The sequence below is a fragment of the Camelina sativa genome, chromosome 3, assembly GCF_030686135.1.
Source record: "Camelina sativa cultivar CO46 ecotype springtype chromosome 3, ASM3068613v1".
NCBI lineage: Eukaryota > Viridiplantae > Streptophyta > Magnoliopsida > Brassicales > Brassicaceae > Camelina > Camelina sativa.
The window spans coordinates 11,682,702-11,703,093 of NC_141882.1; the positions used below are offsets into that span (position 1 = coordinate 11,682,702).

Consider the following 20,392-nt stretch of genomic DNA (forward strand, 5'->3'; position numbering starts at 1 on the left):
TGTTGTTTCCTTGTAAGATGTAAGATCCTATTTTTTTCCTAATATATTCGTGGACTGTGCTCACCTTTAATATTCAAATGTTCGCTATTCTAGAACAAATAACCAGTATTTTTTGTTAAGTTTTTGTATCCAGCCAGTTTCTGAGCTCAAAATGAAAAAAAAAAGAAAAGAAAAAAAGTATAATGTCCAAGACTAATTTTTGGATTCATTGGACGGTTGAGTCGTTTATGAGGGATACTCATGTACAGTATTGATGAATTTAATTATGTTCGTCGCAAACATGTTGACAATTTGAGACTTGGGAGTGAACAACATTTTGTCATGCTTCCATTCCAGCTGTTGAAATAACATCATAACTCAGAATATTTTAGTGGCCTATATAGTTTTTAATTTATTTAATTTCACTATACATAATTTTAATTTTTATCGACCAATATTACTGAACGCTAGTGAAGATAAATTATAGCCAATATAAATTATAGCCAGTGAGTAAAAAAACTTGAGATTGTATTAGGTACATACAGAAGTCTATATATTAATAGTATAACATAAAGAGATTGATTATGAAATACCGTAAGCAGAATACATATATTCTCTACATAAATATATATATATATATATATATATATATATATATATATATATTCAAGCAAAGCCCATTTTATATAACCAGTTAGAAGATACAGTTTGTGCTATTTAAATATTTACTTAAAGTTTACAACAAATTTTGGATACAGAATATTTAATGATCATGACTTCAACGATCATATGAAAAAAAACACAATGTGTGTATTCAACGATTAACATAGGCTTTTGAAATCATTAATTCAATAACAGTGTATTTTATTAGACTTTTTAAAATATATGATTGAATAACATTTATAAATTTTATACAAATCACTTAACCAAAACATACCTTGCTCTACATCAAAATGAGTTATATGGCAAGACCTCTTTAAATGAATAACTTATGCCTTAACCAAAACCAAAGTTGCTCTTAATTTTTTTAATTATTTGAATCAGAGCTCGGATGGGTTGGTTAAGGAAGTGAATTCGGTTTATAGCTAGAGAGTTCATGACTTAGCGTTACATCAAAATGAGTTATTTGTAACTGCCTCATATTATTCAATTTTTGTTCATTTTTTATATATAATGTTGTTATTACCTCTTGTGGTTAATAGCTCATGCTTGTGGCCGTTTATTGAAATTTTCAATATATATAAAAGTAAGATTTTATTCTTTCTTTATTAGTCCATTTGACATTTAATTTCTAAAAACATAATATTCATTTTCAATTAAAAAGATAATATTATACATGTAATCATGTATATTAATCCATACTTTAAATCCACGCTTTAATATTACATTATAACTGAAATTAAACAGAATATGAATTGACTATTTTTTTCTCCATTTATTTTCATTTAAACCCATTTTAGATTATAATTGTAACTCATTTAATTAAATTATTTTAAAAATGTAACTCCTATAAATAATTATAAGATAATGGCACAGACAGAAATCTTAACTTGAGCTGCATACCTCAAGGATAGTGTTGAAATCTTGTATTCCTTTATCCCTTTGTTCTACGGACATTTTTCCATCAAATCTCATATACTTAATGGACTAATTGTTAAGATAATCTTCCAGCACATCAAGCATTTTGGTCCACTGTGAAAAGACAATGACTTTTTCGTTAACCAACCCATCTTTTATTATCAAAAGAGAAGTACAAATTTAAAAATGTCCAAAATAACTAACTTATTCAAATCGCCACTAAATTATTAATGAAAGAGAAGCTTAATTGAAATTGAGAAGGGTGAATATTGCTAATTTTACCAAACAAATTTATATAACTAATTTAAGGATGCTTATATATAATTACTAATAGTGGCTTAGTTCTAATATTTCCATACGGTATATTTGGTTTACATTTGATAAAATATCTACACAAAAAAAAAAAAATTTACAATATTCCAACAACAATTACAAAACAAATCTTAGCAACGGCTCTAGAGCGATGTTCATGAATCATATATCTACAGCATATCCATTTTTAATATTTAAGAAACTTTAACAAAAACTAGATTATTACATTAAATCAATTAAAAACAAAGACTTAAAAATTTATCGCTTATTTAATGGAGCAAGTTTAATTAATAATAGAGTAGATTCCAACCCGCACATTTCAAAAGTTGTTTTTTTTTTGTTTTTTTAAAAGTATTTGAACTAAATATGGTGCCTGTAGAGAACAGAGCACAAAACGACACTGTTTTGTCAAATATGTCAACAGGCTCACATTATGTCAAGCACACTAAGCTCAAAGCCTGCAAACAAGATGAAACGAAGAAGCCCAAGACCCTGCAACGTTCACCTGCAACAGACAAGAAAGCGTTAGCAGAGGAAGAAGGACATAGTACGACAGTGACATTGCAAAACCGATTCAAGGTGTTGGGACCAGTTGATGAAGATGATGCCACGTAATATCTCACAGCTGGCTGATCAAAGAACACTCTAGAATCTAGGTTTAATCTCATGTAACTATATAAGAGAACTCTTGCAATGTAATACATTTAAGGATTGAATAACAAAAGAAACAATCTTTCAACACTCCCTTTTCTTTTCATGGTATCAGAGCCATGGATAGCTCCATGGAACTCTTCTCTTCTCCTTCGTTACACATCTCTAACTGTGTCACAATCAAACTCACAGAAGAAAACTACATCATATGGAAATCCCAGTTTGAGTCTTTCCTCCGCAGCCAAGCTCTACTTGGGTTCGTAAACGGCGCCACCAAGCCACCACAAGAAACGATTCCTGTCAGAAATAAGAATGATAACAAGACGGAAGAGGTTTCAAACCCTGACTTCGAAAACTGGTCTCGAGTTGATCAAGTGGTTAAAGCGTGGTTGCTTGGTTCGATGAGTGAGAATGTAATGAGGCTGGTAGTCGGATCTACAACTTCTTATGAGGTATGGACCACTCTTATCTCTCACTTTAACCGCACGTCGTCCTCTAGGCTGTTTGAGTTGCAAAGACGCCTTCAAAATAGTGAGAAGTTAGATAAAAGCATGTCTGAGTATCTTAGAGGAATTAAAGATATATGTGACCAACTTGCTTCTATCGGTGATCCTGTGAGTGAAAAGATGAAGATATTTGCAGCTTTAAGAGGTTTAGGTCGAGAGTATGAGCCTATTATAACTGTCATTGAAGACTCCATGGACAGAGTTCCTGAACCTACTTATGAAACTGTTGTCTCTCCATGGGTATGAGGACCGTATGCAACGATACTCTGTTTCAACCGAAGTGTCTCCACATTTAGCCTTCAACACCATGAGAAACTCTGGCTCTCAATACAGAGGAAAAGGTAACAGAGGCAGAGGTCGAGGAAACTTTTCTACCAGAGGTCGTGGGTTTCACCAACAGTTCACTACAGCTCGACCATCTAGCTCTTCTGCTACATCAACTGAGAAACCAAACTGTCAAATATGTGGAAAACGAGGACACAATGCGTTTGAGTGTTGATATCGGTTCGATGAAGAGTATCAGCAACCCACTCAACCTGTCATCAATGCTGCTGCGTTCTCTGCTCTCCACATCACTGATGTTACTGAGGACAACAGCTGGTATCCAGACTCCGCTGCAACAGCACACATCACAAGCTCGACTCAACGCCTGCAGAAAGCTCAACCTTATCATGGAACTGATATGGTAATGGCGAGTGATGGGAACTTTCTGCCCATAACACATGTTGGTTCTGCAAACCTCCCTTCGACATAAGGTAATCTTCCACTCAAAGATGTGCTTGTTTGTCCTAAAATAGCTAAATCATTGTTGTCTGTTTCAAAGTTAACTAAAGATTATCCATGTAAAGTCTCGTTTGATGGTGATGATGTTATTATAAAGGACAAAGCAACACGCAAAGTTCTGACAAAGGGAAGGGAAACTAACGGTTTGTATAAACTGGATGACCCAAAGTATAAGATGTTTTACTCTACAAGACAAGTCAAAACTAGTGATGAAGTTTGGCACCAAAGGTTAGGGCATCCACATCAGCAGATCCTTCAGCTTCTATCTACAAATAAGGCAATTCAAATCAATAAAAGTACCAAGAAGGTGTGTGAATCATGTCAGCTTGGGAAGAGTTCAAAATTGCCATTTATTTCTTCTACTTTTATTGCTTCAAGACCCCTAGAGAGAGTGCATTGTGATCTTTGGGGTCTTTCTCCTGTTTCTTCTGTTCAAGGATTCAGATTGTATGCTGTGTTCATTGATAATTTCTCAAGATATTGTTGGCTTTACCCACTAAAAAGAAAATCTGATTTCTACTCAATCTTCATCAAGTATCAGTCTTTTGTTGAAAATCTTTTACAAACAAAGATAGGAACTTTTCAATCAGATGGAGGTGGGGAATTTACAAATCAGAAGTTTCTTAATCAGATGGAGATATCTGGTATTCAGCATTTTGTCTCCTGTCCACATACTCCACAGCAAAATGGCATAGCAGAGAGGAAGCATAGGCAGTTGACAGAGATGGCTCTGACTTTACTCTTTCAAAGCGCTATTCCACAGAGTTTCTGGGTTGAAGCCTTCTTTACATCAAACTCCTTTATTTTTTTAACCTAATCGCTCTTTTGAACACTTGCCCCAGATCGACTTCCAGATCATAATTGCTCTAGTGAATAACTAAAGAAAATAACTTCATGAGCAATCTCTTGCCTACAAGCACCCTTGCCGGTAATGTAAGCCCTTATGAAGCTTTGTTCTCAAAACAACCTGAATATTCGGCCTTAAGGACCTTCAGTTGTGCCTGCTTCCCAATGTTGAGACCATATACTCAAAATAAATTTGATCCTCGATCACTCAAATGTGTTTTTCTTGGATACACTGAGAAGTATAAAGGCTATAGATGCTTCTATCCTCCAACTGGGCGCGTATACATCAGTCGTCATGTCATCTTTGATGAGGCAAGCTTCCCGTTTTCAAATGTATACAGTTATCTCCACAAAACATCGCCCACACCTCTTTATGGAGCCTGGCTCAGACAGCTTTCAGATGTCACCACATCTTGTGCTCCAGTTGCAGACTCTACAGAAGCCACTGCAATATCAACAGAACAAGTTTCTATTCCAACGATGTCAGCACCAAACACAACAATCAACAACACTGTTTCTACAAAAGACACGTCACCTACAACCGTGACTGATCTTGAACATGATATTGGTGATGTGAGTTCTGGGTGTACGGCAAGCTCAGATCTTGATCCTATAGGCAACAACTCACATTCACCAGTCTCAAATGTACAAAGTTCAGTTACAAATGATAACCTCCGTGAAACTGAAACAGTCCAAGAATCTACTGAAGAAATTTCAACACATTCAATGATAACTCGATCAAAAGCTGGCATTGTCAAACCAAACCCTCGCTATGCTCTACTTACTCACAAGGTATCCTATCCAAAGCCTGCAACAGTTACTGCTACTCTTAAAGATCCAAACTGGACAGCAGCTATGACTGAAGAGATAAGTAACTGCAAAGAAGCGAATACATTCTCCTTAGTTCCTCAAACACCTGATATGCATGTTTTAGGTTCAAAATGGGTTTTTCGGGTCAAACTCAACGCTGATGGATCTCTAGACAAGTTTAAAGCAAGACTCGTAGCCCAAGGATTCACACAGGAAGAAGGCATCGATTATCTCGAAACTTATAGTCTGATAGTTTGAACCGCGACTGTAAGGGCTGTTCTTCACTTTGCAACAGTCGTGAACTGGGAAGTTAAACAAATGGATGTTCAAAACGCATTCCTCCATGGTGATCTCAATGAAGTTGTCTACATGAAGCAACCTGCTAGTTTTGTTGACAAGGATCATCCAAATCATGTTTGTCTTCTTCAAAAATCCCTTTACGGCCTTAAACAGGCTCCAAGAGCCTGGTTTGACAAATTCAGCAATTTTTTGCTTGAATTCGGCTTCACTTGCAGTCTAAGAGACCCCTCTCTGTTTGTCTGCTTCAAAGGAACAGACATTATTATGTTGCTATTATACGTTGATGACATGGCAATTACGGGAAACTCATCTGCACTACTCTCCACTCTCCTTGATGAGCTAAACAAGCAATTCAAAATGAAAGATCTTGGCAGACTTCATTATTTTCTCGGTATTCAGATTCAGTATCATGACAAAGGCATGTTCTTGTCACAACAAAAGTATGCTGAGGATCTCCTAGCCGCTGCTTCGATGTCTACATGTGCTCCTGTTGCAACACCTCTTCCACAACAACTGAACAAAGTACCAAAACAGAATGTTCTGTTCGAGAATCCTAAGTATTTCAGAAGCTTGGCTGGTCGACTGCAGTACTTGACGCTAACAAGACCAGACCTGCAATTTTCTGTCAACTATGTATGTCAGAAAATGCATGAACCTACAGTCTCAGATTTTAACCTTCTGAAACGAATCCTAAGGTACATAAAAGGCACAACTACGATGGGAGTCTCCTTTGCTCGCCACACTGATTCTAAACTTCGAGTGTATAGTGACAGTGATTACTCCGGGTGTCCATCCACTAGCAGGTCCACCGGTGGTTTCTGCACTTTTTTGGTCGTAATATGATTTCTTGGTCATCAAAGAAGCAGCAAACTGTGTCCAAAAGCTCCACTGAAGCTGAATACAGAGCCATGTTTGAAGCAACATCTGAAATCACGTGGATCGTGAATCTTCTTCACGACTTAGGCATTCAGCTACCTGCAACACCAGAGCTCAATTGTGATAATCTCTCAGCTGTTTATCTCACAGCCAATCCAAGCTTTCATGCTCGAACTAAGCACTTCGCCACACACTATCACTATGTGCGTGAGCAGGTCGCCTTTGGTAATCTGATTGTCAATCACATTCCGGCACACTTCCAACTAGCTGACATTTTCACCAAATCTCTTCCGCAACGACCATTTGAGTATTACAGAGCCAAACTTGGTGTAAGAGTTCCCCCCACACCAAGTTTGCGGGGGAGTGTAGAGAACAGAGCACAAAATGACACTGTTTTGTCAAATATGTCAATAGGCTCACATTGTGTCAAGCCCACTAAGCTCAAAGCCTGCAAACAAGATGAAACGAAGAAGCCCAAGACCCTGCAACGTTCACCTGCAACAGACAAGAAAGCGTTAGCAGAGGAAGAAGGACATAGTACGACAGTGACATTGCAAAACCGATTCAAGGTGTTGGGACCAGTTGATGAAGATGATGCCACGTAATATCTCACAGCTGGCTGATCAAAGAACACTCTAGAATCTAGGTTTAATCTCATGTAACTATATAAGAGAACTCTTGCAATGTAATACATTTAAGGATTGAATAACAAAAGAAACAATCTTTCAACACTCCCTTTTCTTTTCAGTGGCTAATCCATAAATCTGCTTACGACGTGTTTGTGTTTCATATATGCTACTAGCATATCGGACGGAACATCCTATTAGCGGAGGTCAAATTATTCATGACCCATTGCATGCGAGTCTAATGGAACTCCACTTTGATAGCTCTATTATAAATGCAACAACTGACTCTCATATTTCATAACTGTCATAATCAAATATAATTTTCACCAAAATATATCAAATAAATTCATGCGTGGCGTGAGTTCAAAACTTAGTTACAAAATAAAAGTCAACATTTGTAATTCATCCTAAAACATTTTTTCTCTACTAATTTGATCATTTTGACTAACCCAACTGACTTTTATATGACCAACAAAACCTAATTAGTTAATTAGTAGTATAAAGTAACTCAAATTTTCAGCTCTGAATTTTGGCATGTTATATAAGATATATTCAAGCAAAGCCCATTTTTATATAACCAATTATAAGATACAGTTTGTGCTATTTAAATATTTACTTAAAGTTTACAACAAATTTTGGATACAGAATATTCAACGATCGTGTGAAAAAAAACACAATGTGTGTGTATATATAAATAGAAGTTATAAGAAAAAGGCAAAAGAAACTTCAACGATCATGAGTCACACCAGTTCTTGAAGACTCGTTAATTGCTTATAAAACCCATTAGGTATGGAAACAAGCTCACTATGGCTTCCCTTCTCCACAACTCTTCCTCTATTCAACACAGCGATTGTGTCTGCTTTCCTTATGGTCGAGAGCCTATGAGCCACTAGTACTGTGGTTCGTCCTTTCATCAGCATGTCTAGCGCATCTTGGACCAGTTTCTCCGAGCTCGTATCCAAAGCACTCGTTGCCTCATCAAGCAGAAGTACTGAAGGATCCTTTAGAACCGCCCTCGCGATAGCCACTCTCTGTTTTTGACCACCAGATAACTGCGCTCCCTTATCACCCACATGCGTCTTGTACCCTTCTTGCATCCTGGTTATAAACTCATGTGCGTTCGCGGCTTTTGCGGCTTCGATAATCTCTGCCTCTGAGGCGTTCTCCTTTCCGTACTTGATGTTCTCGTATATTGTTGTTGAAAACAGAGCTGGTTCTTGCTGTACTAACGCTATCTTTTTGCGCAAGCTACGTAGGTTTAGGGTTTTTATATCTTGCCCATCAATGCAGAGATTTCCGTTGTTCGGATCGTAGAATCTTATGATCAGTCCAATCACTGTGCTCTTTCCCGAACCACTAGGCCCTACGACCGCAAGACTTTTTCCGGCTGAAACTCGGAGGTTTAGATTTTGAAAAATAGTGATTTCAGGTCTCGTGGGATACGCAAATCTTACGCTTCTAAACTCTATATCTCCATTTATCTGAGTGATCAATTTTGAGTTAAGCTTGTTTGGAGTTATCTTAGTCTCTCTATGTAAAACCCTAAAAACCGATCCTAGTGCTTGCGTGCCTTTCACGATATCTGGAGTCAAAGCAAGCGTTTCCGAAACGGAGAAAGCCGTGACGATCAACACCATGAAAGATTTGATACTATCCCCAAAATTCGTCTCCTTGTGCTTAATCAAAACTGATACGTACCATAGACCAAGAGCGTAGGAACAAAACGCGAGGAACTGAGACAAACCATATCCAAATCCAGAGATATGACCTCTCACAAAGGCATTCTTGGTGGGCTTACTTAGCTCACTAGTAAACTGTTCTGAGATTTGCTTTTCAATTCCAAACGCAGCGACAGTTCTTATATTTGCAATCGCTTCACGGGCCACTGAAGTTGATTTAGAATAAGTCCTTGTGTAGTCTCCTCCAAAGCCTTTCAGAAATAGTTGCTGTAGCATATAACATTTCAAGCGTATTCTGTTTTAAGATTCATAATATGGTTTAGAAGATCTTTGAATTTTTGAATTACCTCTGTAAGTGAAGCGGCAATGAGAAGAGGAAAACAAGCTGTTACAACAGCTGCAACACGCCAACTGTAGTAAAATGCAAGTGCTAATGCTGTGACTGTAAGAGACAGATTTTGGACTATTGTCGAGAGGCGATCTGCTAGAGCACTCCTCACCAAAGTTGCATCGGCAGCTAAGATTGAAGTGAGTGAGCCAGTATTGTTCTCATCCAAATCAAACCACCCAATCTCATTTGAAAGAATCGCTGCAATTATTTAAAGATATGATATACATTAGTCAACGAACCGAACCGAACTCAAATCAAAGGATGTTTAAGCTGATTTTGTTTACCTGAGAACAAGGATAAGCGAACCCTTGCCGTAAGACGCTCTCCCATAAGTGTGTAGAAGTAATGTTGGAGGAGATATATAGGAGCTGTTACTATTCCAGCTACAACAAAGATAATAGCTACCTTTTCTATGTCACGCTTTATCACGTTAGGATGAGGCGAATAAAATGCAGTTAGCACATAAGCAATCCCCATAGAGAAGAGTGGAGTTTGTGCTCCAGCAAGAACTGCACCAACTGAGCCAAGTAATGCATAAGGCCATTCTGGAGCATTCAGCTTTATCAGTTCCCATATCATCGAAGATGAGCTTAAATCTTTGGCATTTGAATCATTTTCGGTCTTCTCTTGGTCTCCCCTGAAGCTTGAAGTCCTCCTTGAGCTAGAAACTCTTCTTGAACTAGAAGATCCAGCTTGTGATCTAGAAGCTTCAGACATAATTGATCTCGGGTTTTCTTGAGGTTCTGTCTCTTGGCAATTCACAAGAGCCGCGTAATCTCCTCCTCTTGATATAAGCTCTGAGTGGCTACCGGTTTCCATAACCTGACCATTTCTCAATACAACAATCTTGTCAACATTTCGAATGGTGGATAATCTATGTGCAACAACAATTGTTGTTCTTTTTTCCATGACAGTGTCAAGTGCTTGCTGAACAATCTTCTCTGATTCAGCATCAAGAGCACTTGTTGCTTCATCTAAAAGTAATATCTTTGGATTTCTTAGAACCGCTCGAGCAATTGCAATTCTCTGTTTTTGTCCTCCGGAGAGCTGAGTTCCTCCTTCTCCAACCTATATGAATGGTTTGACCAATAATGAAATAAAGAAGAAATATGAGAAGATATATGATTATGAAAAATCAGATACTTTACCTGAGTACTGTAACCATTTGGTAATGATTTAATGAAAGAATCTGCATTGGCTGCTTTAGCAGCTTCTATGATCTGAACCATACTTGCATTCTCTTTACCAAGAAGAATGTTGGAAGCTATGGTTGTGGCGAATAATGCTGGTTCTTGACTCACTAATCCCATTTGTTCTCTCAACCATTTAAGCTTCAGGCTTTTGATGTCATTTCCATCCAAGAGAATCTCTCCTGAGTTAGGTTCATAGAAACGTTGCACCATTGATATGATTGTGCTTTTCCCTGAACCACTTGGACCAACAAATGCAAAAGTCTTGCCTGAACGTAATGTGAAACTAAGATTTTCAAAAACCATGTTTGGTCTAGAAGGATATGCGAAAGACACCTGATGAAACTCAATCCTCCCAGCTACGTTTTCCAATATTTCTCCATTGTCTAATCTCTTATAACTTTCAAGATTGTTTTTCCCTATCATTTTGAATATATTTGCAGCAGCAACTCTGCCTTTGGAAATCGCGGATAAGCTAGGCGCAGCTTGACCTAAGGCACTGCAAATGCAACAAAATTAAATTCAATTTCATGTTCAAGCAAAAGCCTTGGACTTTTTAAACTTACAATCCGCTGAAAATGACATTGAGGATCGTTGTGAACGCTTTTGCACCGTTGGTTTTGCCGTGACGTACAAGAATACTTGCATACCACAAAAGTAAAGCCCAAGCACAGAACAAGAGGCTATATGTTAATCCAACTCCTAAGCCTTTAGCAAGACCGCTCTTTTTACCGAGTTTCAGAGCTTTCTTTAGAGAGGTTGAGTAAGATTTTACAGCTTTCTCTTCTCCTACAAATGCATACACTGTTCTCACCTGTGACATGACCTGAAGACACCATAGAGAGTATTTTCTAGGATTAACCCAAGTGTTCAAGAGAATTGATTAAAAAAAGAAGAAACGAAGTTCTTGATTTGCGTTTGCTTAAAAACATTTTTGTGAAAACTTGAAATTTTTATGTTATATTAACTTCTTTCACCGTTAACGAAGAAGTTAGTTTTTGAAACAATCTCAGTCTTTAGTGTATAAACAAACCTCTTCTGCGACTTTTCCTGCATCAGCATAAGCAGCTTCACTCTTCTCTGATAGTGTGGACATAATTATAGCATATCCTCCTCCTGAAATTGCTATCAATGGAACCACTGCTAACGTGAGTAGCGTTAGTTGCCATACCGACAAAAATCCAATGACAAATCCCGCGATGAACTGAGATAAATACCGCAAAACATGGTCTGTCTGAAACAGAACAAAACATTTCATCTGTTACATTTTTCTGTTTTATTTGACCTTAGAATGAATCCATATATTTGGAAAAGTACCTTATCACCAATAGCATCTTGAACCAAGATGGCGTCACTTGAGATGTGGTAAATGAGATTTGAATCTCTAGCTTCTGTATCGAAGAAAGTAATGTCTTTCGCTAATACTGATTTGAGATAATTTATACGCAATCGCGCTGTTTGTCTTTCCCCTGTTTGCATCCAACAAGAAACTCCTACCAATTCAATAAACCATTTCAGTTTAAAAAATGGAAAGGCGATAAAACTTAGTAATAATTTGATAAAACAGATCAACGTGGATAGAAACGTACCTATCCAAGCTGATACCAGATTTACCAATCCTAAGTAGACCAAGTACAGAGCATTCTTGAAAAGACAAACCACCAAATTGTTATGTAATTAATCAACTGAGAGAATAAAAAAAGTTTTTTTTTCATTGATAGCCGTTGTTGACGAAGGAACCTTTGAAACATGAGAAGATATGGCTTTAGAATCTGTAGAAAGATTTCCAAGAGAATCTAGCATTTTCCCGAAGAAGACGAAGAAGAGCGGAAGCGTAGCGCCATGAACACAGGCGCCTAAACCACCAAGCAACATCAGAAAGTAATCAAGTTTATCTGATGCGCTGAACAAACCCATCAATGATACTGTTTCCTTCTTCATCTTTTTCTTCTCCGCCTTTGCTTCCGTCTCGGCTTGGATGTTTCCACTAGAAGATGGTTCTATGTTATCCATTGTCACCGAACACAGAGATTAAGAAAAAAAAGAGAGGTGCTTGAGAAATAAGAACGTAGATGAGGAAAGAGGGGTTTAAGGGTTTGTGTTTCTTGAGGGGGAAGCGAAGAAGAAGGGTTAAAAGCAATCATGAAACAGAGACATCTCCCTCGATTATTTAATGAATTGTATTAACACTGAAGTCTAATCTTACCTAAAAGGTGATCGTTCTAACTGTTTTTGACAACTCAAAGTTAAAGCTTTCCCATAATCACAATGGGTAGGTCATCATATTTATGTGTATATATCTGTATGAAGCCTGCCCACTTTGTGTTATGATTGTAACGTTTTCATCTTGTTTTTAGGGTGAAACTTGAAAGGATATGTAGACATTTGCCATTTGGTACCCTCATTAATAAAAATGATCCCTACTCTGACACGTTAATATCTTCTATGTTTAACGCATAGTTGAGATTTAATTTGTATGGAAAATTTATGGTGAATGATCTACTACTAAGAATGGTTTTAATTTATACGACGTGAATGCTAGAAATGAATGTTAAAGGTATATGCATGGTAAGTTTGAGAAACAATTAGTTGTCAACTTGTTGATATTATTGTCTTTTTAAGCTGTAATGATATTACGCACAAACAGAATACGCGGCTGTTTTTAGTCCAAGAACTTAACAAAATTTTGAATATTAAATATTTATTGAATGCGTACTGGTTGTTGTCTTGTTGATAAAGAAATTTGCAAATATGTTTTGAGCTGTTGTATGTGAGAATAACAAAGCCCTGTATTCACAGGGTTTTTGTGATGATGATTGGATCAAAAATATCACTCTTGAAAAAGAATTTTTTTACTCTCGAGACGAGTTGCGGCCGGTTTGATGTGTAGATTGATCAAAGAGAGCACAAAAAGAAAGATTCGGGAACAAATGTATAGGCAAAAAAACTTCGACGTAGGGATACACAGCTTTTGAATGGGCGAAATAAACGAAGATTAAGGGTAATTTAGTCTAATAGAGTTTGCGTTATGAAGACAAATTAAGTCTTGAGTATTTGGATCAAAGATGATGATGCAAGGGTCCACTTGTTAGGGCTTCCCGACATGGCATGTCTATAGAGAGAAAAGAGTCAACGACTTTAATAGGGGTGGGCAAATAAACCGGAAAAAACGAACCAAACCGAACCGAAATAATAGGTTTAGTTTGGTTATGGTTAAGTCTAAAAATCATTTTGGTTTTTATTTTAGTTAAGCATTTGGTTTAGGTTTGGTCTGGTCAAAAACCGTAAAACCGAATAGCTTTTTTGGTTTTTTTTTAAAAATAGGATAAATTAGATATAATTAGTTTCTCCAACTTATAACTTTATATTATATTACAATATCACTATTTTTTTTCTTTATTGGACTTATAGTTATTGATCTCTTAGTAATCTATAGAATTACAAAACTCTAACTCTAGGTCTCTATTCCCTAACTTATATATATATATATATATATATATATATATTCATAATTACTTGTGGCCATCGTCTTTGTTCCCCTACGTAATATGTGCGTCTCCTCCTCTGCAAGTTCTGCAACTCAAATTACCAAAGGTTTTTCTTTGTTCTCTCTGTTTTTTTTATGTTATTAATAAACTTTTCAACTGATCATCAATTAGAAAAAAAAATCGTAGATGGCAGATTCAAGTCAAGACCCTAATCCCACTGAAAAAAGGAAAGCAACTGATAATGATGATCCTTCTCCAGCGGTAAAAAAACAAAGTGGTCACCGTTCAGATGTTTGGAGCTGCTTTACAAAGGTCCTCCCCCCCCCCCCCCCCCCCCCCCGATGGTTGTAAGTGTAACTTTTGTAGTGTTATGTTTAAGTGGAAAGCTTCTAGTGGGACTAGTACACTGCGTAGCCACCATAATATTTGTAAGGCATACAAGAATTTTCTTGAATCTGAAAATCAAAAACACTTAGCTGAAAATGAATCAGGTGGTTTAGGTGCTATGAAATATTGTCCAATTGCTTGTAGGAGTGCAGTAGCGAAAATGATTGTGTTGGATGAGCTGCCATTTAATTTTGTTAAAAAGGTTGGGTTTAGGAACTTTTGCAATGCATCTATACCTCAGTTTAATATTCCTTCTCGAAGATCAATAACTAGAGATATTGTCGAGTTGTACTACCAAGAAAAAGCTATGTTAATGAGCTTTTTCAGTGAGTATAAGCAGAGAGTTTATCTAGCTACAGATATATGGACAGCGCCAACTACTAGTGTCAGCTATATGGTGGTTACTGCTAATTTCATTGATGTGAATTGGTTTTTGCATAGAAAGGTCATCAGTTTTAAGCCTATCTCGAATCATAGAGGAGAGACAAGTGGGAATCAATTAGTGAGTTGTTTGGATGAGGTCGGTATTCAGAAAATATTTACAGTCACGGTTGATAACGCTTCTGCAAATGATTCTGGTATTAAGCATTTAAAGGAAAACGTTAATTTTTCAGGAGATGAATCATTAGTACTCGGAGGAGACTTTATGCATGTAAGGTGTGCTGCTCATATATTGAATTTGATTGTGAGAGATGGGTTGACTAGAATAAATAAGAGTGTCGTAGCAATCGGGAATGCAGTGAAGTATGTGAGATCTTCTGATAAACGATTTCAGTCATTTCATATGCGTTTGGGCTTAGACAAGAAAGTTAGTAGAGGTAGTTTGCCTCTGGATTGTACAACAAGGTGGAACTCTACATATCTAATGTTGGATAGCGCTCTCAAGTATCGATCTATCTTTGATAAGCTGGGATTTGAAGATCGACCTTATGATGCTTATTTCCAAGAAGAAGATAATGGAGTGAAAACACAAGGACCGCCGACATTTGTAGATTGGGATGATGTTACTCGATTGGTAGGTTTCTTGGAGGGTTTCTACCAATCAACTTTGGTATTTTCTGCCTATTCAAAGGTGACGTCTAATACATGTTATGATGAGATCTGCACTATTGAGGCAAACTTAACGCCTATGGAAAACAGTGAAGATGGACATGTGAGGACCATGGTAGCTCCTATGAAAGAGAAGTTTGATAAGTATTGGGATGGTCTTGAGAAGATAAACAAAATGTTGATTATTGCGAGTGTTCTAGATCCACGCTGCAAAATGGAATTTGTGACAATTTGTTTTGAGGATAAATATGGAAAAGGAACTACAATTGCAGAAAGGTTGAAAAAAGAAGTCACAGATTTGTTAGGCAAGTTGTTTGATACCTATAGTAGCTTCCGTACTAAGAAAATGGATGAATCTTCAAGTGTGTCACAAGATAGAAGTGTGGTCGAGCCAGTGGGTTCTTGTGAGCATAGTCGTAAGTCTCGTTCGACAATGTTTACTCGCTATAGTCAGATGCAGTCACAGAAGAAAAATGATGAAGTAGTAGCCAATGAGTTGAGCATATATCTGATGGAAAATGTTGAAACAGTGAAAGCTAACCTTCTTGGGCTACCCTTTGATATACTATCATGGTGGAAGATTAATAGCATTAAGTGGCGAGGGATGTGCTTGCATTTCCTGTTTCTAATGTTTCATCGGAATCTGTTTTTAGCACCGGAGATCGCATCTTAGACCCATATAGGAGTACATTAACTTCGTTTATGGTTGAAACACTAATTTTATTTCAAAATTGGCTAAAAACATCATCTTCTTCTTCTGATGTGTGTGTTGACATTCAGAAAATGTTAGAAGAAACTGAATTTATGGATTCTTTATACGAAGGTATGTGTTCATGATTTAGATCTTACATAAATATTTGTAGATGTCATTGTAAATTTATTTTCTGTTTTGTTTTTCAGATATTCATAAGCAGCATGAAGAGGCCAATAACCGTGGGTGATGAGTGATGAAGAATTGAGTTGTAGACAAGATACTGCAAGTTTTTTCTGGGTTTTCTTTCAGGTTTTTTTTTCTGGTTTTTTTTTCAATAGGATTTACTTTTTAAAGTCTAAATTTTATTTAAGAACTTGGGTTTACAAAACTAAATTTTGATTCTATTTTTTGAATTATGTTTAAGTTGTATTTTTATGCTTATTTTTTAGTTATGTATCAACTATTTAATTTTTTAAAACATGGCATAACCGTTAAAAACCGGAACCAAACCGAAACCGAACCAAACCGTGATACATATGGTTTTTATATGGTTACATTTTTGGTAAAACCGAAAAAACCGTAAACTGAAACAACCGAACCGTAACCAAACCGAATTGCATATGGTTTCCTTATGGTTTCATTTTTATAAAACCAATAAAAACCGTAAACCGAAAAAACCGAACCGAAACCAAACCGAAAAACCGAACCCACCCCTAGACTTTAACACCGACAAGGTTTGTGGTTTTAATTTGCTAATTAATTAATTATCAAAACCCCGTTTGCTGTTTTATCCCTAAAGTTATGAAAAAGAAACGGAACATTTAACTCAGTATGGCGTGTTATTAAGGGTGCATTTAACTCATGTATGCTATGAATTAATCGAAAGTGTTTTATAACAATTTTGGTTTCTTAAATGTAAAACCTTAGAGCCCATTACAAAATTGTGGCCCATAACTATTTTTTTTTAATTTTATTCTTTTTATGGCCCATAACTAAATAACCAACACAATTTGTATCAGTAAATTGTAACAACGGAATTTACCGAAATCATTAGACATTAGTGAAAACATGTCCAAAAAAAATTATTTAGATATTGATTATTCTTAAATTATCAATTCTGCTGACATGTTTATGCTTTTAAGATATACTACGTTAAACCCGCGCTATACTGCCGGATTCTTTTTATATATATATTTTTATATAATATTTTTATTTCGTACTTTTCTATTGTTTTAAAATTATAATTTAATATAAATTGTTCAAAATCAAATAATATAATTAATAAAGTTTTTGAAAAAATATCAATGCCAATTATTATCTACTTGACTACTTTTTTGTTATTATTATTTTCATTATTCTATTTTCTTATTATTTTAATTATACAATAGACAAACAATTTATTTTTACTAAACAAACAAAAAAATAATAAAGAAAACACCAACCGAAAAATATAATTCGGAAGAAAAATATATTAGAAAATCCGATGAATTTTTTAACTAAGAATTTTTTCTCTCTCTTAAATCTCTCGGATCTTAGAGTGAGAGAGAGCTTTTTTTTTCCGATGAACTTGCTATGACAAGTTATAACTTTACAACTTATAAGCTGGGAAAACGAGCTATTTTTTCCCCATCAAAAATTATCGTATCAAGCCAGATAGAGTCCAAACTTTAACCCCCATTTATATATACAAAAAAAAAGAAAAATTCTACCCATATTTCTCTCTGAAACAAAAGTTCTATATTTAAATCTCCCCAACTCTGAGTTACATTGGTTTACACTTTAAATATGAAATAAACCAAAATGTTAAACCATTAAAAGTTGATTCTACACTGAATTGAAATCCGACCAACCAATAATTAAACCGATATCTTCTTCTTTGCCAGATTCTTTGAGAAACAAATGATGATACATATGAGCAGATGTGATGGCCGAGAGTCGCGTTGCTAGAGCTGATGGAGATGGTGGAGGAAGGAACAGAGCCATGGATTATTGCGACGACGCTGTTTGGTGGACTATCGAGATCGCCTTCACCTTCCCGACTACCACCACCTTCTCGACATGTCTCTCTCCCGTGAAGACTTGCTTTTCCTTGACTCCTCTTTCTCTCCTCAACCGTCTCCACTCTCCACCTCGCTGAGTCCACTCGGTTAGAACAGCTCTTCACTTACCAGATCTGAAATCCATCGAGCGACGACGATGAAGTTGTGTCCATCTCCTCCTCCTCCTCTTCACTCATCTTCTTCTTCAATAAAAGATTGAAAAGCATTAGAAGCTCTTACCACATCCACTTTGAGAGGACCATCATGTCTAAAAGTCTCAAACCCTTCTCCATACTCAGCTCCAATCACCTTAAAATTCAACAAAATCATCAATAAATTCATCTATTTTTTTCTTCTCATTCATCCACCAGAAACCCAGAAAACAGAGACTTCTCTAGTTACAAATCTATTTGAAAGACTTACCTCTTGCACAAAGAGTTTGTTTGGTTTGAGAGGAAACACATTAACGTCGTCGTTAAGATCATCAGACCCATATGAACTCCTCACTACCATATCCCCGACAGTATCTTCATCCCATACCATCCCATACCAACGGTGCTGATGTTAACAAAGGTAAGAAGTTCAATTACGGGTAGTGTCGTGGTAATGAGATATGCTCTCCTTCATTTTTCTTTATTCGATTGAATTTGTTTTAACTGTAAGAACAGAGCATTTGTATGTTTTTTTATTGAAAAACAATTATTACTGGAAAAAATGTTGATGTGTATTATTTGTTATAATTCTATTGGCTATTGATTTTAATTGATGTGTCAACACCAGCTTGAATGCTAGAACTGATGTGTCATGCTCTGGTGAAAAACAAAGAAGTTTTATTGTATTGATTTATTCTAGAATTCAAATATATATATATATATATTCTTGTTTTTTCCATGTAAAAATTCATCAAATTCAACCAAGAGTCGTCAAGTCATCCTTGGATTAAAAAGGTTAATTTTAAAAATAAAATATTGAAATGGCATAGCTGCTTGTAAATTACGGGTAGTGAATGTAGCGAATGTAGCGTCTCAATAAGAGAGATATTGATTGTTAATATAATGGACCCAACAAAAGTCACATGCATATAGTAGTAATTGATACAGTGAAATGAAGAGTGAACATAGTCCATTCATTATTCTATGAATTATATACTCCATAACTCAATTATAATTTCTTGTGTAACCAAATCAGCAAAGCAAGAACATGCACGAAGCAGCTGGGCAGGTTTCATCATTAAGTCCTATGAATGAAAACGACATAAATAGTAAGACTATACGTTCTGTAGCTCTTACCTAAATCACTAATCCCTAAACGCGTTGGAGCAATTGCTCTGTAGTATGGAAGCATTTATCACTATTCAACCAATTTTTCTAAGTTGTGCTATCCCTTGTACTCATCTCGGCCACGTTGATTTTTTTTTTTTTTGGTTCTTTTGCTAAAGAATACTTTAGCTTTTATATGTTCATATTTGCATCCCCCTCTATGCTTATGATTAATTTAAACTTTAAACACAAATATTAAATATATATATATATATATATATATATATATTTTAACTACAAAAACTCTAATTAGAAATGAACCTAACTTAAGGAGGAGGACCTGATGAAATGCAATAAGGAAAGATACAGTGTAAATGGGGAGAATAAACATATGTCGATCGGCTCTACCTCTTTCTGCATTATCTCTTCTTATTAACTGCTCTATCAACTTATTCTTTTGCATTTATCATCTATTTCTGCTCAATACAGAACTTTAAGCTCCTTTGTAACTTGAGGTTTCCTTAGTAAAATATTCAATTTATGTTATCATCGCTTTTTGTTGTTGTTGTTGTCATTTGTTATTTACTTTGTTACTTCGGTTTGATTAAAATTGGATGACTTATGGCTTAGTTTTTTCTGGAACTCATCATCCGATAACTTAATTAATGACCCATAAACTAGTTAATTAGGATTTCAATCCATTAATTGTAAAATTATTACTTTTAGCCATATGAAAAACAAAATGATTTATGCAAACTATTCAATTCATATATAGATAATTCTAAATCCAGTTATACATAACCATGCACACTACAAGAAAACAGTCGATTTGCGATGGAAGAATCCATCGCAATTCCCTCGCAAATCGACAGTCGCAAGGGATTTGCGAGACACAACTATTCCTCGCAAATCGCTCCTCGCAAATAAGCTGACATCGCAATTCCCTCG

At 36.0% G+C, this 20,392-nt stretch overlaps 2 protein-coding genes across 4 annotated transcripts; one reads left to right on the forward strand and one right to left on the reverse strand.

The window, feature by feature from the left end:
- Nucleotides 1–7,818: 7,818 nt before the first annotated feature.
- LOC104776845 (ABC transporter B family member 13-like) lies at nt 7,819–12,746 on the reverse strand. Of its 3 annotated transcripts, none has more exons than XM_010500983.3 (9): nt 12,268–12,746; nt 12,117–12,171; nt 11,845–12,020; nt 11,561–11,761; nt 11,094–11,353; nt 10,486–11,026; nt 9,622–10,405; nt 9,294–9,535; nt 7,819–9,213 (listed from the first exon to the last, which is right to left on the reverse strand). In XM_010500983.3, exons 1-9 carry the CDS (start codon nt 12,538–12,540, stop codon nt 8,008–8,010), a joined length of 3,738 nt encoding a protein of 1,245 aa, XP_010499285.2. In that variant the 5' UTR covers nt 12,541–12,746; the 3' UTR covers nt 7,819–8,007. The 3 variants fall into 3 exon arrangements, with proteins under 3 accessions (XP_010499285.2, XP_010499286.2, XP_087359299.1); XM_010500984.3 differs by having other exon boundaries at nt 11,845–11,996; nt 12,268–12,725; XM_087503173.1 differs by having other exon boundaries at nt 11,561–11,670; nt 12,268–12,707.
- Nucleotides 12,747–14,201: 1,455 nt separating this feature from the next.
- LOC147946803 (zinc finger BED domain-containing protein RICESLEEPER 1-like) lies at nt 14,202–16,125 on the forward strand. The gene is made up of 2 exons (XM_087507260.1): nt 14,202–14,276; nt 14,395–16,125. The coding sequence occupies exons 1-2, from the start codon at nt 14,202–14,204 to the stop codon at nt 16,123–16,125; spliced, it is 1,806 nt and encodes a 601-aa protein (XP_087363386.1).
- Nucleotides 16,126–20,392: the final 4,267 nt, after the last annotated feature.

What these genes read in the sequence shown, in the direction of transcription:
- LOC147946803 (XM_087507260.1), top strand. Translation starts at nt 14,202, where the DNA reads ATGGCAGATTCAAGTCAAGACCCTAATCCCACTGAAAAAAGGAAAGCA. An exon ending in ATGATGATCCTTCTCCAGCG is followed by an intron (nt 14,277 to 14,394) that starts GTAAAAAAACAA and finishes GTTATGTTTAAG; the next exon opens with TGGAAAGCTTCTAGTGGGAC.
- LOC104776845 (XM_010500983.3), bottom strand. Translation starts at nt 12,540, where the DNA reads ATGGATAACATAGAACCATCTTCTAGTGGAAACATCCAAGCCGAGACG. An exon ending in AATGTCATTTTCAGCGGATT is followed by an intron (nt 11,027 to 11,093) that starts GTAAGTTTAAAA and finishes TTGCATTTGCAG; the next exon opens with TGCCTTAGGTCAAGCTGCGC. An exon ending in CAAATGGTTACAGTACTCAG is followed by an intron (nt 10,406 to 10,485) that starts GTAAAGTATCTG and finishes CCATTCATATAG; the next exon opens with GTTGGAGAAGGAGGAACTCA.